This window comes from Equus caballus, chromosome X (assembly GCF_041296265.1).
Source record: "Equus caballus isolate H_3958 breed thoroughbred chromosome X, TB-T2T, whole genome shotgun sequence".
In the NCBI taxonomy this organism is placed as follows: domain Eukaryota; kingdom Metazoa; phylum Chordata; class Mammalia; order Perissodactyla; family Equidae; genus Equus; species Equus caballus.
In genome coordinates, this window is record NC_091715.1 from 75,917,429 (window position 1) to 75,937,444 (window position 20,016).

General features: G+C 36.0%; 1 protein-coding gene and 2 non-coding genes across 6 annotated transcripts; 1 reads left to right on the forward strand and 2 right to left on the reverse strand.

Moving 5' to 3' along the window:
• Positions 1-2,019: 2,019 nt before the first annotated feature.
• On the reverse strand, positions 2,020-2,123 carry LOC111771676 (U6 spliceosomal RNA). The gene has a single exon (XR_002805604.1). It is a non-coding gene; the product is annotated as a U6 spliceosomal RNA (small nuclear RNA).
• A 2,066-nt stretch (positions 2,124-4,189) lies between these two features.
• LOC102148267 (TLR adapter interacting with SLC15A4 on the lysosome) lies at positions 4,190-19,535 on the forward strand. 3 transcript variants are annotated; one of them, XM_070257919.1, is made up of 3 exons: positions 4,190-4,255; positions 15,865-16,040; positions 17,075-19,535. In XM_070257919.1, the coding sequence occupies exon 3, from the start codon at positions 17,117-17,119 to the stop codon at positions 18,038-18,040; it is 924 nt and encodes a 307-aa protein (XP_070114020.1). In that variant the 5' UTR covers positions 4,190-4,255; positions 15,865-16,040; positions 17,075-17,116; the 3' UTR covers positions 18,041-19,535. The 3 variants fall into 3 exon arrangements, with proteins under 3 accessions (XP_070114020.1, XP_023489167.1, XP_070114019.1); XM_023633399.2 differs by lacking the exon at positions 4,190-4,255 and adding an exon at positions 12,344-12,590; XM_070257918.1 differs by lacking the exon at positions 4,190-4,255 and adding an exon at positions 13,814-14,551.
• LOC100630699 (uncharacterized) lies at positions 8,839-12,819 on the reverse strand. Of its 2 annotated transcripts, none has more exons than XR_291139.4 (3): positions 12,671-12,819; positions 9,420-9,587; positions 8,839-9,022 (listed from the first exon to the last, which is right to left on the reverse strand). It is a non-coding gene; the product is annotated as an uncharacterized protein (transcript). The 2 variants fall into 2 exon arrangements; XR_011434943.1 differs by lacking the exon at positions 12,671-12,819 and adding an exon at positions 12,073-12,562.
• Positions 19,536-20,016: the final 481 nt, after the last annotated feature.

The window sequence follows — 20,016 nt, forward strand, 5'->3', positions numbered from 1 at the left end:
TTAATTTTCATTACTACTGGAGTAATTACTTAGCATTACTAATGGATTAATGTAGGGGAAGAGGCAGAGAGGCAGTAATGGGCACCTGTTTCAGCAATTTTATTTCCATTCCCCCACATTTAAGTAAAGCAAAAATGGCTCCAGAAAATATAGACCACCTTTTTTACTTTACCTTTTTCTTCACTCAAATCCCAAGTATTAGATTGTGACTGGGCATGGTGAAGGCTATGCGCCTACACTGAGTTCTCTACTAGGTCCTCTGCCTACATAATTTCACTTAATCTTTACAACAGCCATGAAAAGTAGGTATAATGGTTAAATTTATGTGTCAACTTGGCTAGGCTATAATGCCCAGATATTTGGTCAAACCCCAGTCTTGATATTGCTGTGAAGGTATTCTTTAGATGTGTTTAAGATTTAAGTCATTGGACTTTGAGTAAAGCAGATCACTCTCCACAATGTGGGCAGACCTCATCCAATCAGTTGAAGGCTTTAATATAAAAAGATCTAGGCCCCCTGAGGAAGAACGATTTCTGCTTCCAGACTGCCTTTGGACTCAAGACTGCAACATCAACTCTTGATGGAATTTTCAGCTTACAGGCCTTCAAATTTCAGACTTGCTCGCCCCCACAATCATGTGAAGCAATTCCTTAAAATGTATATGTGTGTTTGTGTGTGTATGTGTACACACACACACACATACATATAGCCCCTGTCGGTACTGTTTCTCTGGAGAACCCTAACTAAATGCAATAAGTATTATTCTCGCCATATTTTTGGTGGAGAAACTGAAGTTATGTAACTTGCCCAAGGTCACATAGTTGGGAAATGGCAGTTACCTAAGTCCCAGTAACTTCAAAATCTGTGGTTTTCCCTCTCATTTCATCAACTCTAAATGTTGGCATGAAAGAAACCACCCTTTTCTTCCCCTTTCTACTCCTAGGCCCCATATGTAAAATAAATACATTTCTGAAAAATTGACTATAAAGTCAAATGAGGCTCAGACACTTATTTACTTAGAATTTAGATCCTGGTCTTATTGAATGTTGCTGTTGCTATGGCCACAGAAAGTCTGCACTGAAATGGAATTTTGAGAAAAATATATGCAAGCGATTTAGAAAAACAGAGAAGGAAAAGTACAGATTTTACCTCAATTATTTAGCTTGTTTAATTTTAATCTGGCTTTTTGCTCGCAAACATTTTTATTCTTGTGCTGACTTTATCAACCTAGTCAGGGGAAGAAATCAAATGAAGTTTTGGATTGACAGCTTCTGGCCTGGCTTGAATTGGTTATCAGTCAAAACAATCAAAATGGTTTGTTCATGTAGATGGAGTTTGGGAGAAATTATGGATAATTCCATTTCTTTTCACTTTGCTTCATGATATATAGAGGAAGTATATGCAGACCAAATATGATTTTAACTACTTCTAAGGAGTAAAATATTAAGTGAAAACATTGGGGAAGACTGTATATTAAATTAATAATAACTAGCTTGGAGTGGAGATCAGAAAAAAACACAATTAAGCACCTGGTACAGTGACTGACACCTCAGCAAGTGGTACATTGTCTATATAGCTAATGACTAACGAATAGCCCTTCCATCTTCATTTTACACTTTTTGTTCCCTACAATTTATTTGATATGCTCTGAGGAGATCAAAAAAGGAAAACGTGTTCTAGGTCATCAAGGAACTCTGTCTTAAAAATCTTATTCTCTACATTTTTGTAATGTCTAAATTTTAAAGTGGTACTGTGAGTAGTAATTATAATTAATCATTCATTTTACCCATATTTTTAATCACATACTATATAGCTGGCACTTTTTTTTAAAAGGATGTTTTTATTTTATTCCCTCTTTTCTAATTTTTCTTTTAATTTTTTTATTGAGATATAATTGACATGTAATGTTGTATACGTTTAAGGTGTACACATGTTGATTTGATACACCTATACACTGCAATATGATTACCACCATAGCATTAGCCAACACTTCTATCAGGTCACATAATTATTTAATTTAAAAATATGGAACACTTCACGAATTTGCGTGTCTTCCTTGTGCAAGGACCATGCCAATCTTTGTATTGTTTCAATTTTAATATATGTGCTGCCAAAGTGAGCACTAGCAGGTACTTTTTTAGGGGTGAGAATACTACCATGAACAAGACATTGTCTCTACTTTCAAGAAAGTAATAATTTAGTGTGGATGGTGGACAAATTACTAGGCATTTCTATTAGAGAAAGGTAAGTAAATGGTGCTAAGAGAGGATTTAGGATAGATACCTCATTATGTGTTAGTGGATATAGGAGGTGATCAGGCATAATTTCCTAGAGGAAGTGATATACAGTAGTTCCCCCTTATCCGTGGTTTCACTTTCCGTGGTTTCAGTTACCTGCAGTCAACCACAGACCGAAAATATTAAATGGAAAATTCCAGAAATAAACTATTCATAAGTTTTAAATTACCCACTGTTCTGAGTAGCATGATGACATCTCATGCCGTCACATTCCATCCCAGCAGGGACATGAATCATCCCTTTGTCCAGCGTATCCATGCCACATACCCTACCCACACGTTAGTCACTTAGCAGCTTTCTCGGTTATCAGATTGTCGACTGTCGTGGTATCACAGTGCTTGTGTTCAAGTAACCCTTATTTTACTTAATACTAGCCCCAAAGCACAAGTGTAGCTATGCTGGAAATTCAGATATGCCAAAGACAAGCTGGAAAGTTCTTCTTTTAAGCGAAAACGTGAAAGTTATTGATTTAAGGAAAGAAAAAAATCATATGCTAAGGTGGCTGAGATCTATGGTAACTTTTACTAGAGTATATTGTTATAATTGTTCTATTTTATTATTGGTTATTCTTGTTAATCTCTTACTGTGTCTAATTTATAAATTAAACTTTATCGTAGGTATGTGTGTATAGAAAAAAATGTAGTATATATAGAGTTTGGTACTATCTGTGGTTTCACGCATCCACTGGGGGTCTTGGAACATATCCTCTGCAGGTAAGGGGGATTGCTGTATAAACTAAGACAAAAATGCTAAGGAAGAGTTAGCCGGGTAAAGAAAGGGAGTGAAGCAGCATGTTCCTGGTCTTGGATGCAAGAGATATCATGGAACATTGAAGAAACTACCAGTACTTCAGCATGGGTAAAGTACAGAGTGTGTGTGGTCAGCACATATATTACTAATGTGGGAGTGCCTGTGATCAGATAAGAAGCTGAAGTAGACAAGTCTTTAATATATTTTTATTCTTCTTTAAAACTTTCCCTACTACCATTATTTTGCAGTTTGCTTTTGTGGTGAGCGGTCCACGTCATTTTTTTCCACTTTTTAAATTTAAATTAATTAATAGACTACTTTTTAGATCAGTTTAAGGTTAAAGAAAAATTAGGCAGAAAGTACAGTTCCCATATACTACTTTCCCTATTATTAACATCTTGCATTAGTGTAGTAGTACATTTGTTATGATTAATGAAATGATATTGATAAATTATTAAAGTCCATAGTTTACATTAGGCTTCACTCTTTGTGTTTTACAGTTCTATGGGTTTGACAAATGCATAATGTTATGTATCCACCATTACAATATTATACATAATAGTTTCACTGCCCTAAAAATCCCGTGTGTTCCACCTATTCATCCCTCCCTCCCTGCCCCATTCACATCCCTTGATTGTCAGTCTCTGCTCAGCAATGTATTGCATTTTGTCATTTAGTCATGTGCTTTACATATTACTTGACGTGCTCTTGTTTTTTTTTTTGTTTGTTTGTTTTAAAGCATGTTACGTTGCTTTAGAAAGGCACTAACAATCATCAGATTTGGCACAAGAGTTAAAACTTATTTGCTACTTTAATCTAGTCTAAACCAACCTCATTTCACCAAACAGGAAACCGAAAGCCAAAAAAATTAAATGTTTACCCTAGAACACAAAGCTGATAACTTGAAAAGCAAGAATAAGTTGAGTCTTGGACTTCTTATTCAATCTAGTGATGTTTCTACTCTGCCTCTTTTAAGGTCACCTTGAAAGAGAAGTTTATGAAGTGACAAAAATCATTATAAAGTGCTCACTTGAAGATTTTTTTCAAAAACATACATTTCTGTTTTCAATACTAACCACTTCTGGTTATGAAGCAATCACTAGTTAGTCTTTTTAAAATGTGATTGGTGCAACTTTTTCTTCAAAGAAAATATGATGCAGGGACCCAGTATGGAAGACGCGTAAGTGGAGTTTTTCTGTCTGAAATAGGTATGTGTACTTATGTGTATCTGGGGGAGTGTAAGTTTGGCTCTATTCTCTCTCCCACTCCCTACTGAACATCAAATAACTCTGGGGATCCCCTAAGGCTCTACCAAGAATAATTTGAAAGCCATTGAACTTGAGGAACAAATGTTTCTGCTTAAGGAACTATTAATTTTATATATTCATACTTCTTTAAAATATATTTTCACATCTTAGATACCATATATCTTTTCTGAACACAAAGGCTAATAGACTGATATGTCAGTTATCCCTCAAAATTATGCCTATAAACTGGATATATAGAACAAATTATTATTGCTTCTTGATCTTTCGGCTAAGATTAAGTGTAAAACAAATTATTAGTGACTCATCTTTATAATGTACTTGATTTAATAAGCTGACTTCATATTGAATAATTAAATCAGGCAAATGCTACTAAGAAGACTGTCTCTGTATAAGTATGGTAAGATTATTGAAATATATCTTGGTTATTCATACTTTGGACTGTTACCTTTATTGACCCTTATTCTGTGTTGGATATGTTATATACAGTGCCTCTATTTTTCAAAACTAACAAATCAGTTTCTAATTTCAATATTACGCCCCTGTCATCAAAGGAAGGGAATCAGAACAATTCAAATGTTCTTTAGCCAGTCACACATCCACCCAAACATACCAACACCCACACACACACAGTCTGAAAGAACGAATATATAAAAAAAAGAATGTAAAAGAGCCTTAACTTTAGGTTTGGGTCATCTGTTTCAACTCATTAGAATAATGGCTTTCAAACTTTTTTGGTTATGATCTCTAGTGAAAAATGCCTCTTAAATCATGATAATAAATAAATATATATCTATAGGTATATATATATCTCTATCTACATTTATCTCTCTCTACATTTATATACATGTAATCTATTTCTCAATATATATTTATAATTGGAAAAGAAACATCACAAAACAGTATTTTTTTCCCTTCCCCACTTTCTCTAATGCAGTCAGGAGGAGCTTGCCAGTCTCATTATATTCATGATTTTGACAAAAATGTTCTAAGGCATCAAATACATGCTCACCCAAACCTTGTCTTTTACACGTATTTGATTAGGAGTATCCAATGGTGATATTTTATATTTCTCTATTGACACACAATGCCTTGGACTATCAATGCCATCTTTACCGCTGGAAATAGAGTCATTGATGCTTTTCAATCTGATCATATTAGAGAGACAATTCTGGTGTTAAAGGGGAAAAAAACCATTTGTACATGGTAGGCATTTTCTCTATTTTAAAGGATAAATTATTTTTTAACTGTGGTTGATATGGCTATATCCTTCTACTCTGGTCACCAGGTTCACAAAAGTCTCTCATCCATTTCCTGAACTTGAAGCCTTCTATATCTGCTGGCTCACACTCAGCCACCTTTGATCCTCTCTTGGAGTAGAGTGTGAGACTAAATATACAAACACAAAGGCCAGTCCTTATATAAAAATGTAATTCTAACCCATAACCTGCAACAGCCAGCCCAGGAAGCCAAACCACAACCTCTGCCGCAAGCTATCAGGAAATCAAATAACCTCTGCAGCAATCAATCTAAAACCACCAGGACTTGATCAATAACTGCCAGCTTCTCTAATTTTTGGCCCTGCTTCAAATTTAGGACTAACTGGAGAAAACCAAATATGTCTCTCTAACAGCGCAACATAGGATACCCTGTAAGTTAGACTGCTTCCAACTTCCCCATGCCAGCAGCTTCCAATCAAGGCATACCTGAAGACTTTTTTTCCTATTATAAAGCTATCTCACTCCTTTGCCTACCTTTGAATCTCTGAGAAATGCAAGTGATGGTGGCTGACTCCTTGTTATAGCAATTTGTGAAAAAATAGCCTTTAATTGTTCTCATCTGGTTGGTCTTTGTTCATTTCCACAGGAGCCATGGGAAAGTTTGGGATGCCCTCTCATTCACTACATGTAATGGAGATTTGGGCTTTATGAGGCTGCCCTCAATTCCCATTATCCTTGACCCTCTCTTAAGAACTGCAACTCTGCAGTTGTGGTGCAATGAGAGGCTGCAAGATTTCTCTGGCTAGAGTTTGGAAATAAGAAGCACCAGTTTTTTCTGTTTTCTGATCCCCCTAAAACCAGCTGGGATTTTTTTTTTTTTTAAAGATTTTATTTTTTCCTTTTTCTCCCCAAAGCCCCCTGGGTACATAGTTGTGTATTAATTCGTTGTGGGTTCTTCTAGTTGTGGCATGTGGGACGCTGCCTCAGCGTGGTTTGATGAGCAGTGCTATGTCCACGCCCAGGATTCGAACTAATGAAACACTGAGCCGCCTGCAGCGGAGCGCGCGAACTTAACCACTGGGCCCCGGGGCCAGCCCCAACCAGCTGGGATTTTTAAGGACTCTATTCTCCCAATGCTCTGAAGATTTTGACCATAAGAAGGGCCAATCTATGGGACTCATTTTATAGGGAACCACACCACTGACTCAACTTGTTGGGCCTTCTCTCCTTTCAGATCCTTCTCCCTTCTGTCCAAAAAGGGCCTTTTACTTTTCCTATGCAATGGGGCCAAAATCTGGGTTTATTACTTATTAGCTGTATAGCCTTGTGAAAATTATTACTTGGCAACTTATTTTCCTTGTCCGTAGAATGAGGATGATAATAGCACCTACCTCATAGGATTGTGAGGATTAAATGAGATAAATTCATGTAAAGCACTTTAGAACAATGCCTTAAACAGTGAGCACTAAAGAAATGTTGGCAACTATGACTTTCAAGGGAGGCAATAGTTCTAAACTATTAACTAGTGCTCAGATAGAAGTAGGTACTGGGTACCTTCTGGATCATAAAGAAAATCGGTATTTCATTCTATTAGGGGAAAACGTCACAGAAAGCATCCTAGTGGAGTTTTACTTCAACTATCAGTAATTACTTGTCAAGCAGATGGCGGGACTATGTAGGCCTGCAAGTGTGGGAAAAGCTGATACATTTAGGAAACTACAAATGGGTAAGTAAGATTAATGGGGGAGAGAGGCGGATGCAACTAAAAGGTGGGAAAAGAATGATCTACAGAAGCAGGTTTCAGAGAATGAGTATGGAGTTTAGATTTTAACCCATGGATCAACACGTCTCAAAAATTAATTGTCATCTGGAGCTACTCATTTAAAATTCAAATATCTTTGCCTCCACTTTAGAGACCTGGGAGAGGGTTTAGGAATCTGCATATTTGGCCCAATGATTCTGAGGAATGCGGTTTTCCTACACCACACTGTGAGAACTTTCTGCTGCAGGCTATGTAGACTTGATTAAACTTATGTTTTAGAAAGATCTCTCTAATGCTATTGTTCTAAACTTCTTTAGCTGCATTTTAGGATCCTTAAAGAGGTATCCAGACATTATGGTTTTTAAAGTTCCTCAGGTGATTCCAAAGTTCAGTCAAGGTTGAAAAGCACTGATTTAGCAGCAATGTGGAGGGGAGGTATTAGAATAGTAAAACCGGAATTAGTGAGCTAAGATATTATTGCAGTAGTGCAGACAAGAGTGATGAAGATACAAACAAACGCAATAGCTAGAGAGCTGAAGAAGTGTGGGGTAACTGAGATACTAAGACTAGCTCATCTAGGGTTTGGTGATTGATTGCTTATATGGGGGTTAGGGAGTGGGCGATATTAATGATGACTCCCAAGTTTCTGAGTTGGAGTTTGAGTGGATGGATTTACCATTCAACAAGATGGAAACCACAGGAGGAGAAACAGGTTTGAAAGAAGACTACCGTTTTTTTATCAGAAGTGGAGGTCAGGGCCGGCTCCGTGGCCGAGTGGTTAAGTTTGCGTGCCCCGCTGCGGTGGCCCAGGGTTCGTATCCTGGGCGGGGACATGGCACCACTCGTCAGGCCACGTTGAGGCGGCGTCCCACATCCCACAACTAGAAGGACCTGCAACTAAGATATACAACTGCGTACGGGACGGGGGGGGGGGGGGGGGGGGGGGAGTGGTTGGGAAGATAAAGCAGAAAAAAAAAAAAAGATTGGCAACAGTTGTCAGCCCGGGTGCCAATCCTTAAAAAAAAAAAAGGAAGATTGGCAACAGTTGTTAGCCCAGGTGCCAATCTTTAAGGAAAAAAAAAAAGAAGTGGAGGTCAAGGGAGGGGTGACCTAAAATTGTTGTTATTCTTTAGTATTGGTTTCCAGACTTTAGTGTACAAAGGAAAAAAAAAATCACCTGTGGAGTTTGTTAACAATACAAATGCCTATTCCCTCTCCAATTTCCATTTAGGAGGACTTAAAACGGGGCCCAGGGATCTGCTTTTTTCTCTCTCTTTTTTAAACAGCTCCATTACAGTATCTAAGCCTTTGTTAAATATACTGAGAAACATTTAAAAAATAAAGCTGAAAGTAAATATAAAATTGCACTAAAAGTATATTTCATGCCTATAAATTGACAACTATTAGTGAGAAGAAAAGTTTGATGCTAAGTATTTAATAATTTTTTTTACACAGCTGTATAAAATGTTCACAGTGTAATAGAAAAATGATTTTAATGCATGATTGAAATAGTAAAGACAAACATGTTAGTGATTACAACTTAATCTAGGTAGCAATTATCTTTAATGAAAGTTTTATTGTTATAATTAAAAGTAACTGGTGAATATAGATGTATACGCAGATCAATGTCAGTAAACATCTTTTGTATCATGAACTGCTCATTCATTCCATCTTCAGGAATTTCAGAATCTCTTTGTTCTCCTTTGCCTGATGAAACATTTCAAAATCCTAAATGGAATTAAAATTAACTTTTAATATCAATGCTGATAAATTCCCAATTATGAAGTCATTAAACTTAAGTGTCTAGGTAAGTTTGCTAATTATCTTTCCTGGGCCTTTGCAAACCTCTGCCAACTAAGTTAGATAATAAATTTTTCCCAGAGCATCAGTCATTTCATACTATAATATCTGATGAAAAATACTACATAAGTATCCCAAAATAAGCAGCATGATATAGTTTCATTTTCATAATAAAGTATAAATTGCCTTGACTTTGGGAACATAATTAAGTTATTTTATAAATGGAGAAAGCAGCCCCTCACACCCTATAAATGTATTATTTCCCCATGTATATGACCTTAAGATATGAAGTGAAAGTAAAACAAAAATGAACATTTATTCTTACTCCACAATATTCATTGCCATTGAATATCTGAGGTGGTAGAGAGTGCGGAGTGGAAACCTTCGTCTTCATTTCTTCGAGTACTTCCAAACTGAGAGAAATATCTATTAATTCATACTTTATTTTGTAAGTATCTAAAATTCTGATAACTTCTTCCTGTCTCTGTTTCACCTAGATAGACAAAGATATAGAGAGATAGAAATATGTTAATCAACTGATCCCCAAATTTTGTTTTATTTTTACTTTCTCCATCCATTATGCTATGGAAAAGGAACAGCTTTTAATTGTGTGATATTTGAGGAGTAAAAGGTAATTTTTTTGTGATATATACACACCACATACACATATAGAGTATATATGTAATATATAAATATGTTTTATATATATATATGAAGAATTATAATAAGGTCAGTCAGGACTAAATATGTCTAATGAGTTATGAATATTTATCAGATTGATGTCATACTGCACATGAAGTGGTATGAACATTCTGCTAACAGTTGAAGCAGGCTTTTGAACTCATCTCTGCATTAATTTATACTAATATCTATGGTAGCTCTCTGTAGGAAATGGACATAATACCAAGTTTTTAAATTTGAGGGAAACACAGTATATGTTCTAAACCATAATTGGAGACTATGCCTAAGTATACAGATAAAATTCATGGGGCAAAAAAGTAAAATAAAATAAACACACCAGGGGATTAAGATTTACAAATATGTGAGTGGATAAAAGTGGCCAGTTCATGCTATGTCCTCTCATATGAACTGTTAGATTTGCATCATGTGTTAATAGACTATTTCCTCCATTGTCTTTTCTCCTGAAACACACACTACTACTAAAGTAAAATTGTAATAGTTGGCTATCTTTTAAACATATTTTATAATTATAATTTTTTTGATAATAACTATAACATAAATTTTAAAGTTTGAGGTTTCTATATTTTAACATGACGATCTTGAGCAATTTTGTTGCATAAAACTTCTGATGCTAGAATGAGAAAACATGTGAAAGCAACTTAACAAGTACAAACCCCAGCTTATTCAAGTGGGATTTCTGTGAAAGTGCATGTCAGTAGGGTTTTTGTTTGATAACTTGAAAATGTAATCCAGTCATGCTTAGAAAACTGCATATTTCCAACCAATAGCTGAGAAATTTCTGAAATTCCAAAATGCAACATTTCCACTTTATGAGGTTCATTCGTTTTTAAAATTACAAAAGCATGGTGCATGTGACTTAAGTCACATTTTTATAGTGACCTTTCAAAACCTTTTCAGAGGAACCCATTAAGAGAAGAACAGTTGCTTAAACAAGTGCTAGTCTGAGAGGGCTTCACAATACCAGCAGCATAAGCCTTACCCCACCTCAAAATGACAGAATCGGATTCTCTGGGAGTGGGTCCCAGGGATGTTTTAATAAGCCCTCCAGATAATTTTTATGTTACAGTTTGAGAGACACAGACCAACAGTTGGGTGAGTCCTCTGCTGCATTCGTTGTGGTCTTTATTAATTCCTAATCATTCCCTCTTAGAGACTCTTAGTACCATATCCAATAACATAAATCATAACGTTTAAAAAAAAAACTAGTCACATGGCCCGTATTTTTCTTTTTTAAACTGTTTCTTGTTCTTGTTGTTTCTTTGTACCCAGATGAAATCCTTAATCTCCCTGACAAGCTTTTATGCAAAAGCAGTGCCCTCTTTCTGGGCTGAGATCAAATCTCACTCCTCCCTGAGCCTATCATGGTGTCTGACACACGCAGGAGTGTGATGAATGTCTGTCAACCATTCATAATCAATTCCAAATCCTTCAGTTTTCATGTTTCTCCATAACTTTGCAGAATGAGTTTATTAGCCATACAATGGTTTCTTTAACTAAACTATTTAATGGGATAACCACTAGCCACGTGTGACTATCAAGCACTTGAAATGTGGCCAGTCCAAAATGAGATGTGCTATAAGATGCAAAATACATACTGGATTTTGAGGACTTAATGTGAAAAATGAATACATAACATCTCTATTTTTGTACTGATATGTTGCAATGATATAACATTTATATATTTCATGTTCAATAAAATATATTAAAAATCTCATCTCTTTTTTTTAAATGGCTAGTATAAAATTCAAAATTACATATGTGGCTTACAATATATTGCTGTTGGAAAGCACTATTCTATAAAACTTCTTACATCCTGGTCAATATAATTCATCTAAATTCTGATCTAAGAAATGTCTGATCTATGCAAATACACCTTGTTCTTAGAAATTAACTATCAGGTTGTCTTTTGGAAGTTACCTAGTCTTCTCTGAGGATTTTGGCTGTTCACTCATTGGCATTTTTCCTCTCTCATCCTAAACAGCGTTCTTTATCTCTTCCATTTGAAACATATGCAAAATTATTCAAGCCCTTAAGATGGTTGAGCTCAGGACACAGAAACGTTCCAGATCAATCAGTTTCCAGAGGACAACCTGGCTGAGGGCATTAACTACATTCTCTGTTCTCCCCTGCACCTCCTACCCCTAAAAATTTAGACAGGAGGGAGTTGAAAGATGAAAGGCAAGAAGGGGATGTCTTAGCACAATCCTGAAGTCTCCAACTAGAATGTCTTCACTCTAATCTTTTTTGCCTGCTGAGGCCCTTTTCTTTTCACTCACCTCCCTAGACCCTAAAACGCTGGTATAATAGACTTTAATGGAGCTCACTGATTCCATTCCAAGGCTACTTTGCACAAGTAACCCGGAGTCAGCCACCTCACTCCTGCTTTTGGCTCAGCTACAAGACGCAAAATCCCAGCGCTAGGCCCTGCCCTCCTCCAGGGCCCTTGGCAACGGCCCCTGTGCTCCGGATTGGCTGAGAAACAAGTGCCCTTGTGGCGCAGGGAGCGATCGTTCCTGAACGCCAGGAGCTTTGTGACGAGGAGGCAGTAGACCCCCACTGGCCCGGGGACAGGCTGAACTCAGGGGTGATAAACTCCAGTTAAGGCCTCTTTTCTCTCCTCACGTGCCAGGCCCAGGGGAGGAGGGGTTAAGAGCAAATGGACTCTGCATTCCTGCTGCTCCTTCTCCCATCTCCCTGCTTGAGAATAGTGGCGAGCACGAGCTTTGGTGCTCGGCAGCCGCAGCAGCGAATGAAGGCCCGAGACATCTGAGGGAGAAAATGGCCAAAATACAATGTAATAAGTGAAGAAAAGAGACAAATTAAAACTTCTGTTGCCTAGGTTTAAGGGATAGAACAAATGGTCCCAATGCTTACCTGGGTGGAACGGGACCACCATAGCAACTTTTGTTACCTTTTCTCCTAGCCCAGGGAGGTGCCTCCTTTCCCTCTCCAAACCCCCTCCTTTCTTGAGGACGTGATTTGCTGGGCACCCTTTCCTTCTGGGAGTTGACCTTTTGGTTTGTGTAATAGTGAGTGCAATAGTCGATGACTCTCCTAGCACTTCCTTTTCCTCTTGTGTAATTTGATGACCTCAGAGGTTTAATGTCCGCTTTCTCTTCACTGCATTAGCAGCTCATTATTCCAGCTTTTATTTTCAAATTTTAACATTTTCCAGTAGTTGAAGACAGCGATATTTACAGGATGTTTTGAGTTTGCTAGAAATGGGCAATGGAAAATGAGAGTGAAATGCCAAAGAACCTCAGCGCCAGCTTTTGTGTTAGGCAAATTTGGATTCCATGATTCTACCACTCAATAACTATGGAACTTGGGCAAATTAGTTCTTTATGAATGTCGGTTTCTCTATTGTTAAAGTGAGAATGGTGATGCCTACCTGACAGCATCATCGTGAAGATTAAGTGAATTGAGTATGTAAAAGTGTTTGGCACACGGTCTGACATTTAGGTAGTTCAGAAATTGATAATTATTATTGATGATAACAAATGCCAGATTATTTGCATGTTGCTTGGGAACAGCCACATCAATTTGAATAAGACAAAGCATTTACCTTCAAGGAACCCAGAGAGTGATAACTGATAATATGAGGTAAATGCAATGTAGAGATATCTAAACCAGCTTGGGTGGGATCAAGGAGGTATCCCTGAAGAAATGAGAGCTAAAATGAAACCTTGAGGATGCATAGTCTGCCAGAAAATTATAAGAATAAAGGAATTTTAGGTAGAAGGAGCAGTCATAAAGCAACACAATAATTGGAGTTTGGGGAGCAAGTAAAGGAATAAAAGCTGAGAAAGTAAACAGGGAAAAGCACATAGACCTTCAGGTTTCATGTTAGATGTTGATTTTTGGTCTTTTTGAGGCTGTTTCCTGGTTTTGTAAAAATGTGAAAAATCTTAACTTGCAGATTTGCTGTGAAGGTTAAATAAGTGAAGATGTTGCCCAAGAGTGTCTTTCCCTTATAAGGCACTCAATAAATTTTATCTATTCTTATTATTGATCTGTGGATTCTTAGAAGCCATTGAAGGATTTAGCAGGTTTGTGTGAAAGGTGGATCAGTCTAACATGTCAAGTGGATTTGAAAGGGTGCAAGATTGGAAGTGACTGCAGCAATTCAAGAATGAAAAGATGGTAGTGAAAGGCAGAGATCTTTAGGACAGGGGACGCTAGAATTTGGATCAGCTGCATATAGGGGTGAAGGAGGCAAAGGAGATGGGATATAATCAATGAAGGCGTATAGGTTAGGAACAACTTGAGATCTCCATTTTCTTTTAGTATTCTTTTGTGGTAGTAGATGTATAAAATACATTTTTTACAATTGTTTTCATAATCTTTCTGGTGTGGTATTGTGACATATTTCCTCACTTCGCTGTGAGCCATTCCCTTGGTGCCAAGCTAGATTAATACACTATTTCTTACAAGAGAATACCTTTCACAACCCAAAAGAAATTGGGTGGTATGGCATACAAAATTAGAATTAACTTATACTATAGGATGTTTGTGATAATTTACTTTGAAATAATTATTTGTTCTTTGGGGTTTTTTTGAGGAAGATTAGCCCTGAGCTAACTACTGCCAGTCCTCCTCTTTTTGCTGAGGAAGCCTGGCCCTGAGTTAACATCCGTGCCCATCTTCCTCTACTTTATGTGTGGGACACCTACCACAGCATGGCATGCCAAGCGGTGCCATGTCTGCACCCGGGATCCAAACTGGCGAACCCTGGGCCGCTGAGAAGCAGAACAGGTGAACTTAACCGCTGTGCCACAGGGCCGGGCCCGAGAAATAATTATTTGTCAAACAAAACCTGTATTGATAATTGTAGCCAAAAGTATCAATTGTGTAGAAATTTTGCTTATGCTTCACAATCTACTTTGGCAGTTTGGTCTGAGTTTAAAATCATTCTAAAGAATGCACCAGACACCTGTGAGATTGGGAAAATACATTCTAAAGACGGTAGTATAGCTTTTTTTCTTATCCTTTTAAGTATGTGAATTGTTTTTCAAACATGCAAATAATGCAAGAATACGTGCTCGTTGTAGAAGAATTCAAACAATATAGAAATATAGGGAGTAAAAAGTAAAATTACCCCTTCACCTTCTCCATGTCACCCTCTTCCCAGATGAAACCACTATTAACAATTTGATTTGTATCCTTTTCCACAAGCATAATTACATACATTAAGTCAAGTAAAAGTAAGAAAAGGTCAGTTATAGCAGGGAAGTTAAACACACAGGCTTTGAAGCCAGGCTGCCTGGGTTCAAACCCAGACTGTCACTTACAACTGTGTGATATTGGGCATCTTATCTAACTTCTATGCACCTCAGTTTCCTCATAGGTAAAATGGAGATTATAATATCTGTTTCATAGAGATGGTATGAGGATTAACTTAGTCAGTATATGTAAAGTATTTAGAATGGTGACTGGCACATAGTACACACTCAATACATGATGGAATCATACTGTATATATTGTTCTACAACTTGCAGTCCATCAGTACACACAGAGGTAATACAGTGTAGTGATAAGAGCATAGGTTCTGAATTCAATTGCCTGGTGAAAATTGTAGTTCCACCATTTACCAGCTTTCTGACCTTCAACAAGTAAATAACCTTTCTCTGTCTTTGTTTACTCTGTATAATGGAGATAAGAGCTCTTGTTTTAAATTATGTAGCATATGTAGAACATTTAGAATGACTATTATGTAGTAATTACTTAATAGATGCTTATTATCATTCCATCATAAAAAATCCTGAGTTTAGTATTTCATGTAATAGATGTATCTTAATTTATCTAACCATTGCCTTTCTGATGGCCATTTAAGTTATTTTTAATTATTAATTGTTACAAAATATGCTGGTTACCATACTGCTTTTGTTTACTTAAAAAAAATAAAATAGTCTTGTCTCATCTTCACATGAATGAGGAAAGCTATTGCTGTTAACATTTCCCACCGTCATTGTATTTTGCATCTTGAATAAACACTTTCAAGATCCTCTTTTGGTATGTGAGCATTACCATATCATATATGTGACCAACCCACTGTATTTTCCTATTAGTTTCGTTCAGTCCTAGGGTTTGAATGGAAAGCAGAACCAATTCATTTTGTGTGGTTAAAGTTATCTTTCTGAGATGTAAGCAAAAGCTGAGAAACAAGTCAAAAGGGACTTTCCTGTGTTTGTACTGTTGGAATCTCAGAAGACTGAATCTTTAGATATCCTGACATTCGAGAAAAGTAAGTCTAAATTCTTACATATTTTGGTTCATATAATTTTGTTTTCTTCCAAAAAGCCTTTATATATCAATAAGTAGGTTTTCTGAAAACATTTATAGTAGACGCTATAGATCTATAAAAAGAAAATTGTGTCTTAAATCAAGTCTGCTTTTTCCTTTTGTACCCTTGTAGAATTTATAGGGAAAATTAGAAGTCTTAAAATTGCACAAAAGAACCATTAAAAAGACTGAAATAAGTACTTTTGGAAGTAAGATTTGTCTAAAAGAAAAGAAATGAAGGAAGGGTGAGAGGGAGGGAGAGGCAGGGAGGAAAGGAGAAAGAGAAAGGAAAGCAGAAAGAGAGAGAAAGAAAGCGGGGTAAAGGGAGGGAGAGAAAGACAAAAGAAAAAGAAAAAAGCATGGTAACGAATTTGACAAACCTATTTGCATTGAGATTATTGATAAAGTAAGTGGCTACACCCATAGTTTAAATCAGAAAGTTTTCGTGAATTCAAACTATATATAAATATCCATCTCTTGTATACATTTAAAAAATATAGTAATTTTTCTAATGTTTGACTCAAATGACATTAATAAAAGCACAGTTAAGACCAATTCTTTGAAAGTAGGCTTGATTTTAAGTAGGCTATTTGAAGATAGAGGAAGGGTTAGGCAGTTTAATAACTTTTAAGTAAATAATTTATAACACCTAAATATATGTATTAAAATAATTATATAATTTGTATAAGTGTACTTTTTAAAACACTTGCATGTACCCCATATAATATTATCCTGATAATAAGCCTGTAAAGAAATCAGGGAGTATTATTATCACCATTTAACTGATAGGAAAATCGAGGCCCAGGATTGGTAAATAAATTACCTGATATTAAAAAGTTAATGGCAGAATCGAAACCCAAGTCACCTTACTTCTGGTCCTATTCTCTATCCTTTGAGCAATACTGCCTCTCTAAATCACATGTGTTTCATGTAGGAGATGAGTCTTCATTTGACATTTTAATGTATGTTGCCTTAATGAGTTCTTTTATATTACAGGAATATACTGCACTCTTCTGTTTAGAAACATTGTCTAACAAAATGCTTGGAGAAGCTTTCCTAATTGAATTCCTATACAAAGAACAGAAATATACAAAATATTGCAGACCACTTACATATAAGAAGACCTCAAATGATGAAAAGGAAACTTGGAAAAAGCAGCTTTTAGATGTAGAATACAATTCACTTTCCTCTGATAAAATGGAAAATCAAGATAAGGTTGTGAAAGAATGCTTAACAGAGCAAAGTAATAGTAAAAATAAAATAAAATCTGTGGATGAGATAACTGTAGCAAAATGCAAAAGTGCATCCCTTCCAGGAAATGTGTCTGTTGCATTGCCCATTCCAAAGAGAGAACAACATGATGAAAGACGACTGGATTTATACCGATCTTGGTCATGTACAAGTATTTGCCAGCATTATCCTGACCTACAGATTGGAGGAGACCATGTGGGAAACATGTATGACTCGGGCTGCTTTGTGGAACACATACGTGATGATGCTTTTAATGGTCCACTTTTACTTTCAGTAGATATACCATGGGGTCATTCTCCTGTCATTGAGCCTCTAGAGAATCTACCTGCCTCAAAGCTTTTGAATGGGGATGAAATTCGAGACAAAAGTATGCTGTTTCATAAGCAGCCCCTCTCTAATTCTATGCTTAATAGTTATATGGAAAAAAAGGTGGACGAACTCTACAAACAATTTTTGGAAGAAAATCTCACTAGGTGCCACTCCATAACCAATCTTATGGCTTCCAATTTGTTAATGAATAATGTAAATCAAATTAGCCTTCAAATCTCTCAAGAGCAGAACATAGAGGAATCGAAAGCTCGGGAAGCTCTCCTACAATCTTTAGCAAGATGTAATCTTCGTAACGTTTCCCATGGAAACAATTCTGAGTTGAGCACTCCTAACTTACAAATATCAAACCAGAGAAGTAGAGAACTTTTATCACATCTATAATAGGAACCAGTTGTGGGTTGGTTGGACTGAATTAAGAGACTGGACAAACAATAGTTTTCTTTGACTTATGTCACATCAGGCCTCCTTTGGGGTGTGGTTATTACATTTTTCGAGAAATTATTTGACCAATGGTACATCTGGATTCTTGTAGGAAATAATTTTAATACTTAAGTTTTATAACCATATTTTCTAATTGTTTTGATGTCTTTAATGGTTGCCACATTCAAGTTTGTATATTCCGCATGTGCTTATCTATTGAATTGCCACAGATATCCCAAATCAATTACATAACTCTCACACATCAGCTTCCTTTATCACAAAAGTGGTAAAAAAAGTGAGACAAAGACAGGATTATTGCTGTCAGTTACTGAAAGGAACACTAAAAACTATATGAAACAGGAGCTTTTGTTTCTTCACAAAAATGGTTAAAGACGTATGAGTAGTGCTTAACATCCTTCCTTTTGTTTTCAACATACAGGATCTTTTACACTGACAATCAGAATAAACTAGTGAGAATTCTTCAAACAAAAGTTGGATTTAAATGATATTTGAAAGAAATATGGAAGGAAGCCTTAAGAAAAAATGGAGAATTAGCCATTGAAATTTGATTCTTTTGAATTTTCCTGGGACAAGCAACAACGTTTTTATATCAGTATGTTGTGCATGGTGGTTTTCAGGAATGGCAGGAAGGAAAGCATATAGGTAAAGTGAACAAAGTGTAGAGAACCACCATCTAGAAATGAGGAGGCTCTCTTTGCAACTTTTTACACTTCTCAGATTATCTTCAATCATGATCCTGGTTTAGGATAAAAGTTAGCAGGATGTTATGATAATTTTGGAATCTAAATTAAATAAATTAATTAACAAAACATACCTAAAGGAATGGTACGATTTATTGCAGACTTGGAAACAAGACCCACACTTAACAGTTCACACTTCTCCTAGATATAGTAAAATGATTGGCATGCACTTTTGCTTGTAAAATAAAATAGTATGAATTTCTGTTATGAAACTGTTATAATTGCATTATTCATTAATAAGATTTGTGCATTAGTAATCACATATTCCTTTCCAATTATCTTTTTGGTCTTTGATTAAGTTTTGTACAATGAGTTACCCCAATGCCCTCAAAGCTTGTTCTTTGTGATCACACAATTCTTAGTTTATTTTCATCCTCTTCAAATTTCTGTAGTCTAATAATAAGTACCCCTAGTTTATCATTTGTTTTTATCTTCATCATTCCTTTCCCCAACACATTCTCCCATAACCCTCCCAGTCCACATGCGTCATTCAGACATTTAATTCTGAAGAGACGATGGCTAAAGGTTTTGGAAACACTGACTTAGTGTCTTATAGATACTGAAAAATAGTTGTGTGTACATTGTCTTATATATTGCTGAATTTGTACATTTTACTGTGAATTACCAAAATGATAAAATATTGATGCTAAATTTTATATTTTCTGAAGTGAATTAAATGTCACTGGGCAACATTATTGGTGAGAAGTTTTTTTAGATATAGTGGTATTATTAATACTTTGTTAATGAAGCAGATATAGTCATCAATAGTGTTGACTACATAGTATTATATAAAAAGACACAGTATTTAACTAGTATCAACTTCAGAAATGCATTTAATTATATTCTCAGATTTCAATTTTTTCCCTCTTGTTTATGTGATCAAAATGCTTATTATCTAAAGATACTCACTTATTGTTAAAATGGCCTAAGAATTCAATGTAATATTTAAATAAGGAAAGGTGATAAATTTGGTGTTATTTTTTATCTTCATCTCATACCTGCTACTTTTAATGCTTGAATGAAACATGCATATGATGTTGTGGTTTATATTTTGGCCTTAAGTAGTCATTCTTCATTCTGTGTTTCATCACAGGTTTCACTTACATGATCATATTGTTCTCTTTTAAGATGTTATTTGAAATGCATGGAACGATGAATTTCTTTCTGTCTCACTTT